This window comes from Ascidiella aspersa, chromosome 1 (genome assembly GCF_963924565.1).
Source record: "Ascidiella aspersa chromosome 1, kaAscAspe10.2, whole genome shotgun sequence".
NCBI lineage: Eukaryota > Metazoa > Chordata > Ascidiacea > Phlebobranchia > Ascidiidae > Ascidiella > Ascidiella aspersa.
In genome coordinates, this window is record NC_139447.1 from 27,991,052 (window position 1) to 28,008,411 (window position 17,360).

Below are 17,360 nucleotides of genomic sequence, written 5' to 3' on the forward strand. Positions count from 1 at the left end.
ACTGTTAATGCAGTACTTGTTCATGGAAAATGACCGGAATATTAAAACATAGATAAATATTTTATGTCACTGATTATATTAAGTGATTTTTGGGAAATTTCACAAAATTTTGTGCAAAAAAATTCATAATTCGCAAACTTCTAGAACTGTTCTGCAAAGAACTTCTTGAAATCGAACAATACTGGGACTTGACAAGGATAACTAAAGACTTAGTCTAATAATCCAGTGCTTGTCAACCGTTTTTCAAACAAGACACTTTTACGTTTACTGAAGAATTTCCCTGTCCACGCAATGCCCTGAACTTATAAAAACATACACCCTGTTGTGCTGCAACAAAAACTATTTATCAACCGTTATGAAGAACTAGTTGGTACCTCACAATAACGATTGCAAGAGAAATATTTGGTTATTATGTCAAAAATAGAATATAGTATCTTACAAGCTACGTACGCTTAAATACATATTGATACCTGTTTTTGATTATGATACCTGATCATATGATTATTGTTATGCGGTATCTTGTACACCCCAGCCCCAGCACACCCGATCAATGTGACACACACTTTAACAATTCTGGTGCACCCTGGGGACGGGGTGCACAACACCCGGTTGAAAAGCACTGTGATAATTAATCAACTATAAGTATCTGGATAAGAATAAAATTACAAAGATATAATTGATTTTTGTCTATTACAACGTGTCATGTAATACACGAGTAAGAATAAAACCAATCAAAATAGCGAAAAGTTGTTATATTAAATGGCTATTTTTTTAAGTGTTACCTTATTCCTTCCGCCACACACGGACAAGTGGCCTTGGTGATACACTTCTGTCCGTCTTGGAAAGTTCCCTCTGGACAATAACAACCTGGCATGCACTGCTCGTTGCACATCTCGCTCGATGAGCCGCACGTGATGTTGCATCCACAGTAATTGGCCTCCAGAGGAGCGACGCAAACTGAAAATTACGATGAAAGGGGCTATTAGTGAGAGTTGAACAGGGAAGAATAGGCGGATACTGGCAGTAGAATTATATACTTGCCACAATAGGCGTTTCAAGAGCAGCAAATTTTGATGCTTACGTGTTTTATTTCACCGAGTTAGTTTGACTTTATACATTTTCTAACACTCGTTTTGGTGTAGGCCATCACTCCATGGGAGTGTCAATGTGTTAACCAGATGAAACTTTCTAACGTTTTCAACAAACCCACAACCTTCTTCGTCTCGTTTAGTTTTACCGTCTTACTTACCAATTGGGGTTGTGGTTGTTGCAAGGCGCGTGGTTGAAACGACAGGTTTTGTGGTTACACCCGAGCCCTGAAACAAAGAATTGTTAAAATAACCATTCCATGTACGTACAAAACATTCAAGTAGTTACAATATATGTGCATGTAGCTTCGGGTTTTCCTAATGTTTTATTCATGTATGTTTTTACGGCAATAAATGTTATTAAAAATTAAAATAATTAAGCTAATTATAATACTCAGTGCTGTAAAAAACGTTGAGGAGGACCAAAACATTTAGCATCATATTACAGACTGTAACACCATAACGGAACCATAACGGTTGGTAACTCACCATTGTGGTTGTGGTGACACCAGGTGCAGATGATGACGTCACTGCAGCAGATGACGATGTGACTGAGGATGACGTGGTTGTTCCTGACGACGGCTGAGTGGTAGTAACTTCATCATACGAAAATATGTGAATACATACAGCCTGGTCATAACCCGACCGCAAAAAATGTCACATCATTTACTAATACATTAGCCATTTTTATGAAAACTGTTTGAACTGGAATAGTATTGTTTAAGTTTAATTTGTATCCATAACATATGAAAGCATATCGAAGCTAGCGCAACGAAAACACGTATTTTATACCCCTTATTTTATTATTTTACTAAACTTTTTTTTGTTTTTTTGATTGCTGAGATATAAAAGTATATAAGATGTACTATATAAGTTTTATACTGAAAAGAAGTGTTTCCGGTACTTATTTCTTGCGAATAACTACCGAAAAAACTTCTTTTTAAAAATGATTATGCCTGAGAGCAACAGCATACTGACAATATAGGCTTTGTTTTTATTTTTTTTAAATATTTTGTGGTCAGAATGTGAGACTATCCTGCGATGAGATTCGAACTCACGACCGCGGCCAACCCGGGATCGTCGATCAACTGAGCAAGGCAGTCTTAGAGTGTTTACAATAATTAGTCAAACCTTCCGATGCGCTGGTAGTGGTGATTCCGGGTGTTTGGCTGATGCAGTGACAGCAGCCGGAAATGTCCATGCTGAAGGTGCCACCGGCCGCTTCACAAGCGCTCTGCGAGACGCCGCACTGCTTGGCGCAAGTCACACCCTCGTCGGTACAGTAGCACTCCTCACACGTCACGTCACTGTAGTCGGCAATCTTGGCGGCAAACTAAAAAATCACGAGTGTTTTAAACAAGGAAGCAACCAGATTTAGTTTGAACATAATAGACGAATTGTTGAATAGGTAGTCGAGTGATATGGTCCTTACTGTGCTTCTATATAATTAATTAATCTGTGTTAAATGCGACGCTGCTGTATAAGCGAGATGTTATTCTTGAAACATTTTGGGGTAAATTTCCTTACTTGTATAGCTTCGTATTTGATTAGTACCTTGTTTCCTTGATAAACGATCGAATTAATAAAACTAATCGTTCTCTGTTGTTTAGCTACAATATTGTGTTCCATAAAGTGTTTTTTCAATAAATTTGGTCTGTCTTAAAAGGCAAGATGCAAACTTATCAAGCTTGTCGCTAGACAACTAACAGCATCTGGTCGTCGACAAATATCAAGCAAATAAGCTATAAACCGTGCCAAGTTTGTGTTTGGTCAGGTCATAAAACGGATGTCTTACGTTGTAGTACTTTCCATTGTAGTAGCAGGGGCAGCTTGTTGGCGGAATGCACTCGCCGTTGTGTTCGATGGTGCCTTCGGGACACTCGCACGCAGGGGTGCAGTCGGGGCCCTCTGGCTCGGGACAGGTAACGTCATTGGCCATGTCGGTACAGGTCAGGGAGCAAGGACAAGGGTGGAAAACCTTTGAGCCGGTACAGACTGCAAAAAAAAACAAGAAATAAATGAATGCTGTGGCTTACTACAAGGACACGAAATTTCACTTTTTGAAGTAGCACCATTCAATTGCCTTAAGTCTCACGACCCAAACGTTCAGAAAGCTTGTTTTTTGAAAACTCTGTGTTGAATTTAATATCAGTTTTAAACTAGCTGTGCACATTACGGTTTGGAAACATTTCACCAAAAAATAATTCAACAGATACTTTCTTGTATAATTAAACAACGTAAGTGTGTCCCAAAAATATTGGAAACGTAAATATAATTTGTAGACGAAGTATTTGTAATGTTTGTAGTAAACATTTGTGATTTGTATTAGTGAGTAAGGTATATAAGAAAATCTGTCCGATCTATGGAATTTATTGTTCCCGCCGATGCATATTCAGATGTTTGCAAACCTTGGCTAACCGCTGTTTACGCTTTACAGCATCAACCACTGTCTCACATATTGTACAAAGGATGCCTTCAGAAAGAATTACCGAAATCACTCGGCCTGGACAGGATTATAGTGCAAGCAATACCAGGCTAGCAAAACAAATAGCATGTGGTGGGGTTCGAGCTCACAACCTCGGTCAAACCAACAACAAACCTTGAGGTGCTGTTGTTGTGGAAACAGATGCAATCGAGGTCGTCTTCGGTTGGGAAGCACTGGTCGTCACAACTGGTTCGCTCGACATTCCTGTGGTGGATTGCGAAGCAGGTGCAGTGGTGGTTTGTGCCTCGCAATCAGGGTAAACTCCGCATCTGCCGTTGGCCCTGTCCATGCCTGGGTCGGGACATGAACATTCCTGCAATATAGAAATGTAAAAGAATGGGGGGGAAATTTCGCGTTTGCGACTAAATGTCCACGCTACTGTACACCGCTAAAAACGCGCGTAAAATATAACATGTTGTTGCGGCGCGAATCGGCTAAAAGCCAAACGATAATCCCAGGGTTGTCGGCGGACAGCCTGTGTGAAAATAAACGTTTTTGCGCCAAGAAGTTATCAGTCACTACAGTTTGGCGCAAATGTGATGCGATAATTAAATTTGTGACAACCAATCGAAATTTAAGAAGTTTTGTGTGCACATTACTTAGTGGTGTCAGTTGGTGCTCAACAAACTATTTCCTATCGTTTGCAGGTTTATGAGATTTCAGTGCCAACTAACAAGCCACTGAACAGCGTTTGTTTCGATAAAACTAATCGTAATTAGTCGGCACCCAACAATTAGATTACAATCAACACATTTACTACTGGAAAAGGCGATAGCTTGTGTTGTCGGTTTTTAACGGCTAAGCGGGAGGTTATACTGAAAAGGTTAACAAAGTCTTGTAGTTTATCACTGTCCGAGTTGCAGATGTTATAACTTACATCGACGCTACAGCCCCACATTGGAAGACAGTCACCGGCGTCCTGGCAGCCCATGGTACAGTTGCACTCATCGGCGCACGGCGTTGGCGGGATGGTGATGGTCACCATAGCTGTGGTGGTTACTGGTCCGTTTGTCGGTGTTGTCGCTGTTCCGTTGGTCACAGCTGTGATAAAAGATCAAGTTGGTCAACATTTATCAAACGGATAACGATTAGTTATAGTTATCAATGTGTATAGTTATAGTTATTAATGTATATTGGGAAAAAATTGAACATATTTTCGCCGATTTGTTTTGACAATTTCGAATAAGTAATTGTTTTAACAGTGATCGTTGTTATAAAAAGCAGTCAAAAGAAAACGCATATTCCTTTCAAAGCAAACTCCTAATAAAGCGTAGGCCTAGGTAAGGTATTACTATGACAGACTGAATTGATATACTATATACATACATATATATATATATGATTGGTTTACACCACTTTCCGAAATAGGCCCGTGTGAAACGGTAAAACAGCGCATACTTCGTTTAACGCAGTTCGTCACATTCTTGGTTTTACTCGTTGCAATGCGTTTATGTAACGTTTAAAATCCCACTAGTACCGGTAGTTTCTTCCGTATATCCGACAGTGGTCCAGTCGGGCAGGCATTGCTTGGACTCGACGAGGAAGGCGCACCGTCCCATGACCTTGTGCGTGCCCTTGTTGCACGAGCACTTGTACGGACAGTCGGACAAGATCGGACACCTCGACTCGTCGCGGTCGCAACCGTACATGCAGTAGCAGGTCAGGTTGCAAGCTGCGTAATAAACAGGGTTCAATACGGTTTGCTGTCTAGACGTAAAATAATGGAGAGTTGTAAAATGCTAAAAATGTGACCTAAGGCGGAATTTTCTTGTTGACAAAGCAAACAGGTTTAGAGGCACGTAATTTCCCCAACCATCCTCTGGTAAATGTGTTACCAGTTGTGTACCCCGAACCCCAACATTATGCGCTTTTAAAATGGTCTTCTGTTGATTAAGTTTATAGTGAATAACCACAAGCAGTCTAAGTTTTTTGTATATCATTTTTGTTATCATTGGTCTGCGACAAAATAAAGGTATAAACGTGGGACAAATGGCGATTGACCGGTGACCACTAGCAATTAATAGGCGCAAACTTGTGTTATTAAGCGAATTTTGAATGGACTGTAAGGCAATATACATGTCGATTTCTTGAAACTTGACATTTTTACGTTTCTTTTTTCTTTTTATTGTTTATGTAACTATACCTTGAGTTGGTTCTTCGGTTGTGGCCATTTCGGTTGTCATCTCTGGAGTTGTTGTAGGGGGCTCGGTGGTTGACGCTGGTACGCAAGACGGGCAACATTCACCCTCCAACTGCAGCATACAAATATAATAAACCTCCCAGTTTGGCTTCCCGATGTTTTATGCAACACTGTCTTATCACCATAGACTTAAAACACAGTTATAATCATCTTTAAACCGGATTTTTTCTATTTTCTTTGTGTTTGAAGTTTTTCAGCTTAACTACAATATTCTGTGTTTTAATAAGTTGTTTAGGTGTTTTTTAAACTTTGTAGTTCTTTTGGATCGTGAACCGGAACTATAACGGCTTTTACTCAAAAATCGCGCATCTGCTCAAATCTTAAATACTGATTTGTGGTAGAATTAAGTTCTACGTGTGTTTTTAAACTCGCATAATGTATATAAGCATTGGTGTGAAACAAAAACACAACAATGATCCTTTCAAACATATATATACATTATATATATATATCATCTTACCGTTTTCATGACCTCTCCCACGTTGCATGTTGGCAGGGCACAATCCGGGGTGTGGCACATGATTTTGCCGGTCAAACAGAAGCACATCATACAGGGATCGTTCGGATTGGTAATGTCGGCATTCGGCTGATACGAAGTGTAATGCGTATTAGAAACAAAACATCTGAAGGCCCATAAAACGAAACAATCGGGTCATATATTCACAATGCGAAAACAATTAGACGTAACTAATCCATGAGACAAATAGTGATCTTTCAAGCTTATACAATTATAGCGCTACTTGTACAACAACTGTGATCTATACCTAATGAAGTCATTTTTGATTAACTGCACTTACTTCCGTATCATAACACACCAGACGAGCCAGACGCCCTCGACAGACTAACCGAAGGCTAGAAAACCAACTAGCCTATCTTGCTTGCACAATTGATTCGACTAATTTGGGTATATTAAATATGACAACTCCACAGTTTTTAACTATTATTATTTTCCTTGTTACGCAATTATTGTCATAACTACCTCATACATGACGTCATCGACAACACATGGGCAGTTGCTGGGAGGCACGCACGACATGCCGTCGAACACGGTGTTGGGGGGACAGGCGCATCCGGGGGTGCATTCAGACCCGGCCTTGCAGTCGCTCTGCATGTGTGGGCACTGTCGGTCGCATCCGGGCATGCATTCGTAGAAGATGAACGGCTCTTCACACACTCTGTGAATGCAAAGGCGATCAATAACGTAGGTACTTAAACAAGGAAGGATAATTTAGTGTGTTTATTGCAATTTACGACATTTACACTTTAGTGTAAAAATGTTACTGTTTGTATACAAGGTGACTACGAAAAGACTATTACAGAAATCCGTTGACCTTTTTAGGATTGAACGTAAGTGCAAGCGAGACGAGGCTGAAAAAATTTAGTCTGTGGTAGGTAATTTAGAAGACATGCAAGTCAACATATTCTCATGAGATTGCAATTTTAACCCGATTAAATATATTATTTATGTTATAGAACTTCTTAAAGTTAATGGTAAAAGGCGCAAGGTTAAATTAAAGATTCGTGGCAATTGCTTCAATAATTCATGTTGCAATCCAACAGTAAAGTTAAAACTTACGACCTCAGCCAAACCGACAATACACTTGTTGTTAATAAAACGTTGTTGCAGCATCTGGTTGATTTTTCGTTAAGTCCGTCAGTATTGTTTAAGTTAACAAGCATTTGAAATTCATAATTCTATTTTTTTTTCTTTCACTCATGACATCATCGATGCATAATAAATCACGCGTTAGTCCTGAAACGTTTAAAAACTGAAAAATTTGTATCTTTTATATATTTATTGAAGTTGCTACAAAAACTCGTGTATTGTGTTCCATACGCTAAAACAAATGTAATATTTTATTGCGATATGTAGCATATAGTTGGATTTTAATGCAACCAAAAAAGCGTCGCTTGATTAGCTTCTGTTAAGAGAGGGTCTTACTTGACTGTGGTGACCACAGATGTGGTGGTCGTTTTCATGGTGGTCAAAGCTGGTTTGCACGTGCAGCAATCGTCGGAGCTTTCGCGAACCATCACCAGATCGTCGGCACATATGCTATCGCAAGGAGTCTGCATGCGAAGAGTTACAAAACACAATTTAAATACGTTGTCACTTACAACAACTATCGTGTCTTGTAGGACAGAAATTGTAAGAAATGTCCCATATCTATTGTTCTGGAAATACCAGAAAATGATTAGTTATAAAACAAGCTTATTCGTTTGTTTCCATGTAATTAAATGTATGCTTTTTGTTTTAGTTTTGTATCCAGATGAGTTTGTAGATTCCTAAATTACCTCGCAAGTGGCCACTGTAGTTTCAACACCTTTCGGCTTCGTTGTCGTGACGACAGGTGACGTCACCCCAGACGATGACGTAGTCGAAATGACCACGGCCTCTGTTGTGGTTTTGACGGGGAACACGGTCGTGGTCACAACGCTAGTGCTCTTTGGGGTGGAAGAACCGGTCTGGCCGCCAGTTGTGCTGCTCGATACGCCCTCGCCATTGGTCGTCGTGAAAGTGGGCGCGGTCGTGCTTCCGCCAATAGGCGTGGACGTGGTGGACGCGCTTGAATGCACAAAGCCAGTAGTGGTGGTCTTGCCTTCAGTGACAAGGCTGGTAGTGGTTGTAACTTGACTGCTGCTCGAACTGATTGGAGCAGAGGCGGTCGTTGTGGTTGCCTGGCCACTGGGTGTCGTGGTTTGGCCTCCTGTGACGACGCTGCTTGTCGTTGTGCTAACCTCACCCTGACTGGTGCTGCTCGACATTACGGTGGTGGTCGGGAAGACGCGGGTCGTTGTAGTCATAACAGCTGGACCTGCGATTCATTCGGAAAATTGGAAAACAAAATGCCGCAAATAATAAGCAAGAAGTTGATGTCGCTAGTAGGACTTTAACGACACAAAACAAAAAGCATAGATGAGTTACTTCAAAAAACTGGCTACCCGAAAGCAAGTTTGTTTTTGGATTGTACATCAAAATTGTAATCAAGGTTAAAAAGAGATAAGTTGTAATACAGCCGATTTAAATCGTTTTCAAAATTACTCTCACCTATACATTACAATGCTTCAAGTACAGCAAGAAACACTAAGAAGAAAAATACAAACAAGACATTTTACTCACCAGACGTCGTAGTTTCCTCAACAGGCGAAGTCGTTGAACTGGACACCGGAGTTTTTACTGTGGTGGTTACGGAGGACTTCTCAGTGGTCGTCTCTACAGCCGTGGTGGTTTCCGGGCTCGAGTAACATCCGGTCAACTCCAGGCGGATGGCGGGACTCACCGTCCAAGTCTTAGGAACGAGTCGAATCGCCTGGAATTGTTTTGTAAATAAGCTTACTTTTTAACTACTATACGGGCGAGTTATCATGACTCTGATAGAATGCGAAAATAGGGAAGCATAATAGGGGCAACGAGTTTGGGCTACATCAGTGCAATGAAACTAGTGTAGCCAAATAATGACAGATAAGCGCAAAGTTGTACTGTGCTTTACGCAATTATTTTACATGTTTGGTATTCACTTAGTCCCGGTGATTAAAATATAGGGTTATGAGGCTGGATTCGCTCCTGATGTGGTGAAAGCTTACAGTATAAACAGCGGAAATTTTTAAAAACAGTCCCGTTTATCACAGCATTTATTTCACACAGCTGTGGGTATAAACTCAAAAATTGATGTATCAATTTCTTATTCCATGGGATCATTTTCACTGTGGGGTCGCAAAGAGATAAAACAGGATTATATTTTTAAACGACGTCATGCACATTTCTCCAATGCTGTTACAAGCAAATTGATCTCAACGACTTCGTTAAATTATATCTACAAACCTTAGCGACGACGGATTCACTGAAAACCACATCGACCACGTACTCGGCGTCCGTATTGCCATCGAAGCTCTCCAATGCGCTCCACTCGCGCGTATCGCTGACGTCATCGGTTGTGTACTGGACCGCGAAACTGGTGACGTAGGCCTCGAAGCCCTCGGGCGTCAAACCGCCGCCAAGCAACACCCCGGTAACGGTGACTGGCACTTCAAAGTCGACTTGCACGAACGGAGCCTGGTCCTCTTCCGAAGGCATCCAGGACACTTGGTTTGGCGAGGCTGGGTCGAGTCTCGCGTTTTCGCTTGTGTCCTTGTTGCTGGAGACTGAGAGCTGCGGCTGACCGATCTGGTTTTCGGCGGCGACCTGCACTCCCATCTCCTTGTCGCACGCGGCTGAATAGATGAGAGTATTGATAAAATTCAATGCGTTGAATGTTACTCCTGTAGGCCTCAGGAAAATAATTTTTGACGAGCATGCACATATGGTATAAAGAGAACAACATGTTGTTTTCCTTCGGCCTTGTGTGCTTTGTTTATCTCTGGAATTTCCTTAAAGTGCCTGCACGTTAAGGGCTACATGTTGCTGGGAATAGACTGAATTACTGCAAAATTCGAAAAAGAAGGAATAAAAATATGCCGAATTACTTTTGTCAAGACCAAGATACAGCCACTATAGCCTTTTCCTTACTTTACCCATACTTTTCTTCCAAAAAAGTGCAACAAAAAACTTCGACCTCAGGAACTTGTTTTACCTTGTGTTGTTTGTTTTTTTTGTTATTTGTTATTTGTTATTTTTTATTTATTTTTTTATTTTTTATTTATTAGGCAAGGATTTACCTTGTGTTGTTGTGGAAACCGCGACTGTCTTTGTGGTGGTCACCACGGAGGACTCGGTGGTAGATCCAGGAGTGAGAGGAGTTGTCTTCTTCACTTCAGTCGTCGTCGTCTCAACGACCGATCCAGTGGTCGTCACCTCGCCACGCGGTGTCGTGGTCGCTCCGGCCTCTGACGTAGTGGTTCCTTCCGATGACGTCACGGGCGTTGTGGAGACCACCTTTTCGGTTGTGGTTTCGACCAGGAAAGGAGTGGTGGTGGATGACTCCTCCAGTCCACACCCACGGAATTCGACGCGGAGACTGATCGGACTCGATGTGGCGTCGCGAAGTGGGAAGACGCGGATCACCTTGACGGTTATTGGCTCCAGGAGGACGTTTTCGTTGATGGCAATATCGTCATAATTTCCTGGGAAGACTACGTCGACATCTTCCTCGGAGACTACTCCCGGCTCCTTCTCCAGTTCCACGCGCTTGGTGAGGAACTGGGTTGGCTCCGTGTCATCCGGCGAGAACTGGACTTTGTAGTTCTTCACGTATTCCTCGTTGCCTCCTCCTTGCGTCAGAAGCGACGTGATTTTAACCGGATGCGTGAATTTCACTTCCAAGTACGGACTCTGGTCGTCGTCAAGGGGCGACCACGATTCGGGTGCAAACTCGTTGTTCCCGGAAATCCGTGCGTTGATGGCGAGTTGATCGGACTTTTCCGATGATGCGCTGATGGCGTCATCCGGGATAAGATAGCTCTCCATTCCCATAGCTTCATCGCACAGCACTACAAAATCCCAACGCGCATTAATAGAATGTTTATTTCATCTCGGACGAAAACACACATTTTAAGATTTGAGAAATTAATCGCCAAGTCTGTAAAAAAATATTATTTTGATTTTCTTACCTGATGGTGTTGTGGTAATTTCAGCAGATTTGCTGGTCGTTACCACGGTCGTGGTTTCTACTGGCGAACCAGTCGACGTACTCGAAGAAACAACCGATGTCGAAGTGGCTGTTTGTGGCTGGGAAGTCGATGACGCAACACCAGGAGTCGATGACGTCAAAGCCGACGTGGACGAAACAGCTGACGTCATAGGCTGAGACGAAGTGTGAACCACGCCGCTCGTGGTGGTACTGGCACCAGACGAAGGTAGGGAAGTGGTTGCTGCTGGCGTACTCTGACCAGCTGAAGTGGTTTCGCCGGCCTGTGATGAAGTGGTTTCAACTGGTACTTTGGTGGTTACCACTGTTGTGCTGGCCGGTGGTGTGGGTGTGGTCGTTACGGCAACGGACTTCTGAGTGGTCGAGCTGGATCCGCTGCTGGTGCTGGTTGTTGCAACACCACCGATCGTGGTGGTAACGGTTTCCACTTTGGTCGTGGTGGGGGCGGATTCCTTCGTGGTTGTCACGGTCACGACTGGGCCATTCGTGGAAGAAACCTAAAGGTAAATGTATTTCATATTAGTTGCAACAACAAATAAACGCTATGTCCGATTTAGTAACCGAAATGTGATTTTTTTGAAATTATGCTATTTGTTAAAAATACTGATTAGACCTTTTAAAATTTGGTAAACAAAAAACAAAGCTAAATTTGAATTCAATTTCAATTAGGCGAAAAACAAAAAAATTTAGGAACGATTAATGACGTCATGAGATAATGCTATTCATTTGACATCTTTCATGGCATATTGTAAGGACTGCCGTAGAACGGCAAATTCATCTAAAACAGTAATGCTTTATTTTATGCTTTATACAATTTACAATGACCACTGTGCATTCGTTGTGGTCGGTCGGTCTCGCTTACCACGGTTGTGGGGGCAACGGTCGTGGTCACTACTCCACCGCTGGTCGTGGTCGTCACAGTTTTCACCGTGGTCGTGCTGGAAGCCTGGCCGAAGCAACCGATGACGTCAGCGCGCAGCGACGGGGTCTCGCCGTCCCAGGTACGGGGAAGCACCCTCAGAGCTGTGACGTCAGGAATCGGTTCGGGCAGAGTCGAAACGACGACGGAAGTGTCATCGACGTTGGCCTCGAAAACCTAAACAGTAAGTTATACGTCATAACTGAGTACATAATAAAATGATCTATTTTGATATCTAGTAGTTTGGATAGCAATAGATATTTTTTTTAGTTTTCTGTAATCAAGGTCGAGTTCCCTTAAACTTGCCAGTTAAGCAACGATTCATTTTTTTTTTAATTTCATTCTGTTAAACAATAATTCAAACAAAACATTAAAACCTGTGGGCAAGCCTATTACCTATTTTTGTTATACGCTAAATAAAGATATTATTTACAAAAATACAGATTAAAACACACTTTAGGGCTGTGTAATTGCAAAAAACACATGGGATCGTTGTTGTAAATCATTGATTAAGGGGTCAACAAATCGTTAATACATTAAAAAAATACAATCAAAAATACCTTAGGCGAAGATGTGTACTCGTCCAGGACAAACGACCAAGCACGTTGGGCACCCACTGGTTCGAGTGTGTACATGACGAAGTAGGAAGACGTCCATTTGTTATCTCCAATACTACCCTGGGTCAGAACCTCCATAGCGGTAACCGGGGTGTCAAAGTCAATCTGCAAACAAGACACTTCAACATTAAAACCGGTTATCAACATAATAGAATCTAACACGATAATATTATTCGAGAATCTCCAATCACTGTCCACAATAATCTCTAGCAAATTAAAACATTATCATCGGAAAACCAATCTTTACCCAGTTGAAATACACATGTAGGTGCTTTTCGGATAAGTAACATGTCCTAATAGCTAAGTGAAAAAAACTCTTAACCTGCAACCATGATGGATTATCGTCAGGAGTCGGGTTCCAAGCGTTCAGCGACGGCGTTATAAAGTCAGTTCCCTTCGTGGCAGCTGAAATGTCGATCTTGGCGTTGTGAGCCAATTCAGGGTTGCTGGAAGCAACGTAGGCCGAACCAGGAACTGGGACGCCTGTTAGTTAGACGAGTTTAGATACCAATAGTACCAGAGGTAACAACTATATCACGGCTTCTATTTATCCTAAAGTTTATATTAGTAGTCATTCTGTTGCTAGAGCATATGTTTGGTTTGCAATATTTGGGCAAAATTTTGATCAGATGTGCCACAGATGGACTACACAGCTTGATGACTACTGGATTGTAATCATCTTTAACCGAATCTTCTATTAAATGCGAATCATTTGTACGATAAACTAGTGAGTGTAATGTACGGAACAATCGGAACATATTGCTGTATGCTTACCCTTGTACTGGGTCAGGATCGATACGTCCACGCACTCATCCGCAGGAGTGGTCGTTCCTTCAGTGCTGACAACTCTCACCGTGGTTGTTTCGCTCACTTTCTCGGTGGTTGTGACAGTGGTGTGTTCGCCTGTACCAGATGTGGTCGACACTGGTGCGCCACTCGAAGTGGTGCTCTGGCCGATGATTGGTGTTGTGGTGGAGATCTTAACCGTTGTCACTTCAACTCCGCTGGTTGTCGTGGTGGCTTCAGCTGGCCCAGTGCTGGTTGTTACTGGTTGCGATTCCGTAACTGGTGCACTTGTTTTGGTCACCTTTTCAGTCGTGGTTTCGACCACCGCCGGTCCACTGGTGGTGACATGAGATTGGCTGGTAGTCGATACTGGTCCAGTGCTGCTAGACGTTGGTTGGCTGGTGCTAACAACTCCTGGTGCCGTGGTGGTAGTTACAGAAGCAGGACAACCGTGAAGTTCAACCCTGAGGCTGATTGCTGGTGTTTCTGGACTTAGGGGTTTGGTCGGGTAAATTCTAATCACTGTCAAGGTGACCTGCTTGCCAAGGAAGTTTTCGACTATGTTGGTGTCGTCAATGTTGGCAGGGAAAACCTAAAAAATGTCAAAAATTGTTTATTAGACATTTATTAAATTATTTCCATACTTTATCGACATGTACTTTAGCACTTTAAAAAGGCGAGTAAGATTACGTGGAATAGGATTAATTAAACGTTCTATGGGTAACGCTGTGTAGAGATTTCCCGATCAGCTGCAAAACATATACATCACATATCCAACCTTGGTCACTTCAACTCCGTCGACGACTTCGGTAAGGTCCTGTGGCGCTTCACCGGAGCTCGAAGTTTTAATTGTAAACTCGGGCACGAACTCTCCGTTCTCACCGCCCTGGGTTAGGATCGATGTGATCACAACTGGGGCCTGGAATCGAATTTCGAGGAACGGCTCTTCGTCAACATCTAGCGGCGACCACGACTCGGGCTGATCGTCCACTAGGGTCGACAATCTCGCCTTGAAAGACTCACGGCCCGGCTTCTGACTTGAAGCGTTGATGTCCGAGTCGGGAATTTCGCGATTCTGCATTCCCATTTTCTCGTCGCAAATTTCTGAAAAGCAATAACAATATTGCGCCATTTATATTACAAAAAGCAAACCGTTAGACATCCGAGATTTTTTTCTCTAATTAACCAAAAGAAAGTAAAGAAGTAAATTGTAAATGTATAGTGGCTCATTCTTCCCATTGGCGAAAAGAAGGCTGGGAATGCCTGAAGTGTCAGTAATGTTCAGACCCAGTCTCAGGACAACCATTCTCCTAAAAGGAGACGGTACCTCCACTTGGAGGTAGGGCCAGAGTTGAAATGCGCATCGGCAGAAGGTCAACATTTTCGCCTTTTTGGTTTTGGTGTAGATAATGTAAGTGTCAGTGATTAATAGTTTAGTATTTATACTGCCAAAAAAACAGTGCTACCCAGGAAAAAAATGGCAGGACACCACTCCACAGTTATCCGGTTAAAGACCACCGTCCGTTAGACATCCGAGCCCATTTTCAGGGTAGATGGCAGTTACTACCCGATTTTGACCCATTTATTTCTCTTACCTGGCAAAACAACTTCGGTTGTTGTGACTATGCTGGTGGTCGTGGTGACCAGGGTTGGTTTGGACGTAGATGTTTCTTGTACCTCTTCGGTGGTACTGGACACACTGCTGGTTGTCACGACACCGCTGCCGGTGGTGCTGGTAGCAGATGGACCAGATGTGGTGACCACTGGTTCAGAGCTGGTTGCCACTGGCCCAGATGTTGTTTCGCTCGTCGTGACTCCCTCGGGTTTCGTTGTAGTCAAATGACCAGCCGAAGTGGTGCTAACACTCGCTGGTGATGACGTGGTTGGTCTGACACCAGCAGTAGTTGTTGTTTCGGACGGGATACTCACAGTGGAAATTACCGACGAACTGGTCGACGTTGCCACACCAGAAGTGCTGGTTACACTCTTGCTGGTAGTCTCGCCGCCAGGAGACGAAGTGGTAACCACCGCAACGGTAGTGGTTGGCTCGGTGCTTCGGGTGGTTGTAACTTCGACGGGAACTGATGACGACGGTGTGCTGGTTGTTTCGGAAGGTTGTCCAGTGGTGGTGGACACTCCTGGAGCACTGGTTGTAATGCTCGAAGTGCTGGTTGCAACACCACCAGCAGATGTTGTCGTCACTCCTGCAGAAGCCGAAGTCGTCTGTTCCGGACCTTCTGTGCTCACGATTGGTTTCTTTGTCGTGGTCACCACCTCTGTGGTCGTTTCAGTCGCCACTGTTGTAGTGGTAGCTTCAATCTCCTTGAAGCAGCCACGGAGCTCGAATCTCAAAGCCGGTTTGTTGTTCTTGTTCCAACGTGTGGGGATCAATCGAATGGAAGTTAGCAGGGTAGGTTTGGACAAACGGCTAACCGCCACCGAAGTGTCGTCGTCGTTTCCTGCAAACACAGCCTGTCCGTCCGAACTCTTAGCAGTTGACCATTCGTCGGACGAGTCGAGCTTGTACTCGACTGTGTAGTCAGTAACAAACTCGGACGTGCTCTCACCGGCACCTTGAGTGACAACCGAGAAGACGTACAAGGGCTTCACGAAGTCGACTTCGATCCACGCACCGTCCTCGTCGCTAACATCTTCCGCGGTTGGAATCCAGGATTCGGGAGCGTTTAGTCCTCCAGCTCCATTTTGTGGCGTATTGCTTGAAGCAGTGATGGTCGGCTCGTCAATCACCTTAACGGCTCCCCATTCCAATCCCATGTTTTCGTCGCAAATCTTCGTGGGTGGCTCGGTGGAGGACGTTGTGGTCGCTTCGCCTTCCAAAGTGGTGGTCTCCGTTGCTTTTGTAGTTGTCACGACCACTGAAGAGGTCGCGGGCGCAGAACTGGACGCTACAACTGGAGTGGTTTTCTCTGTGACGACAGTGGTGGTTTCTTTGGTGGATACGACTGACGGGCTTGTGGTGGACGAGCCAACAGTTGTGGTCTCACCGGCAGGAAGTGTGGTCTTTACCGTGGTTTCAACTGTTGTTTCAACCACCACGGGGGTTGTGGACGGCTCTACGCAACCGATTAATTCCACTCGCAAGCTCAGGGGTGTGTCTGGTGTTGGGCGAACGACGTAGATGCGGATCACGGTGACGTCGATTGGCTCGACCGTGTTCTCAGTCACGCTGCTGTCGTCCACGTTGCCTCGGAAAACTTTAGGCACGTGCTCGTACACGTTTCCGTAGGGAGTCTCCATCTCAACGATCTCGGTGATGTCAGTCAACTCCGACTCGTCGTTCGGCGAGTACTTGATCTTGTACTCGGGCACGAATTCTCCGTTCTCACCACCCGTTGTGCGAATTCCGGTTATCTTTACTAAGGTGGGGAAGCGAATCTCCAAATAGGGCTCCTCATCGCTGTCTTCGGGCGACCAAGAGGACGTGGTGTCATCTTGTGGATTCGGAATAAGTCTGCCCTTTTCTGCCTCACTTCCTGGTTTCTCGGAACTCGCGGTGATAGCATCGTCGGGAATTTCTCGGCTCTTCATTCCCATTTCCTCGTCGCACAATGCTGAAAACAAAACCCAAATGAATATTAGCAAAATATAACACAGTTAAAATACACTACAGCACTTCAAATTTATCACGGAAACATTTCGGAACTTACCACAAAAAATAA

General features: G+C 43.6%; 1 protein-coding gene across 1 annotated transcript in view; it reads right to left on the reverse strand.

Annotated features, from left to right (window-relative positions):
• LOC146169242 (uncharacterized) overlaps positions 1-17,360 on the reverse strand; it is an 81,051-nt gene that overhangs the window by 27,677 nt on the left and 36,014 nt on the right. Inside the window, exons 47-73 of the mRNA XM_083386329.1 lie at positions 15,915-17,252; positions 15,546-15,815; positions 15,276-15,443; positions 14,459-14,784; positions 13,669-14,272; positions 13,217-13,377; positions 12,838-12,999; positions 12,221-12,454; positions 11,649-11,855; positions 11,321-11,594; positions 10,644-11,200; positions 10,430-10,565; positions 9,597-9,985; positions 8,895-9,084; positions 8,069-8,589; positions 7,716-7,843; positions 6,753-6,948; positions 6,234-6,359; positions 5,717-5,825; positions 5,045-5,245; positions 4,451-4,596; positions 3,688-3,886; positions 2,884-3,083; positions 2,220-2,421; positions 1,578-1,684; positions 1,250-1,316; positions 783-957 (exon numbers count right to left, since the gene is read on the reverse strand). Coding sequence (XP_083242455.1) covers positions 783-957; positions 1,250-1,316; positions 1,578-1,684; positions 2,220-2,421; positions 2,884-3,083; positions 3,688-3,886; positions 4,451-4,596; positions 5,045-5,245; positions 5,717-5,825; positions 6,234-6,359; positions 6,753-6,948; positions 7,716-7,843; positions 8,069-8,589; positions 8,895-9,084; positions 9,597-9,985; positions 10,430-10,565; positions 10,644-11,200; positions 11,321-11,594; positions 11,649-11,855; positions 12,221-12,454; positions 12,838-12,999; positions 13,217-13,377; positions 13,669-14,272; positions 14,459-14,784; positions 15,276-15,443; positions 15,546-15,815; positions 15,915-17,252 — 7,393 coding nt within the window. The remainder of the gene's footprint in view (positions 1-782; positions 958-1,249; positions 1,317-1,577; positions 1,685-2,219; positions 2,422-2,883; positions 3,084-3,687; positions 3,887-4,450; positions 4,597-5,044; positions 5,246-5,716; positions 5,826-6,233; positions 6,360-6,752; positions 6,949-7,715; positions 7,844-8,068; positions 8,590-8,894; positions 9,085-9,596; positions 9,986-10,429; positions 10,566-10,643; positions 11,201-11,320; positions 11,595-11,648; positions 11,856-12,220; positions 12,455-12,837; positions 13,000-13,216; positions 13,378-13,668; positions 14,273-14,458; positions 14,785-15,275; positions 15,444-15,545; positions 15,816-15,914; positions 17,253-17,360) is intronic.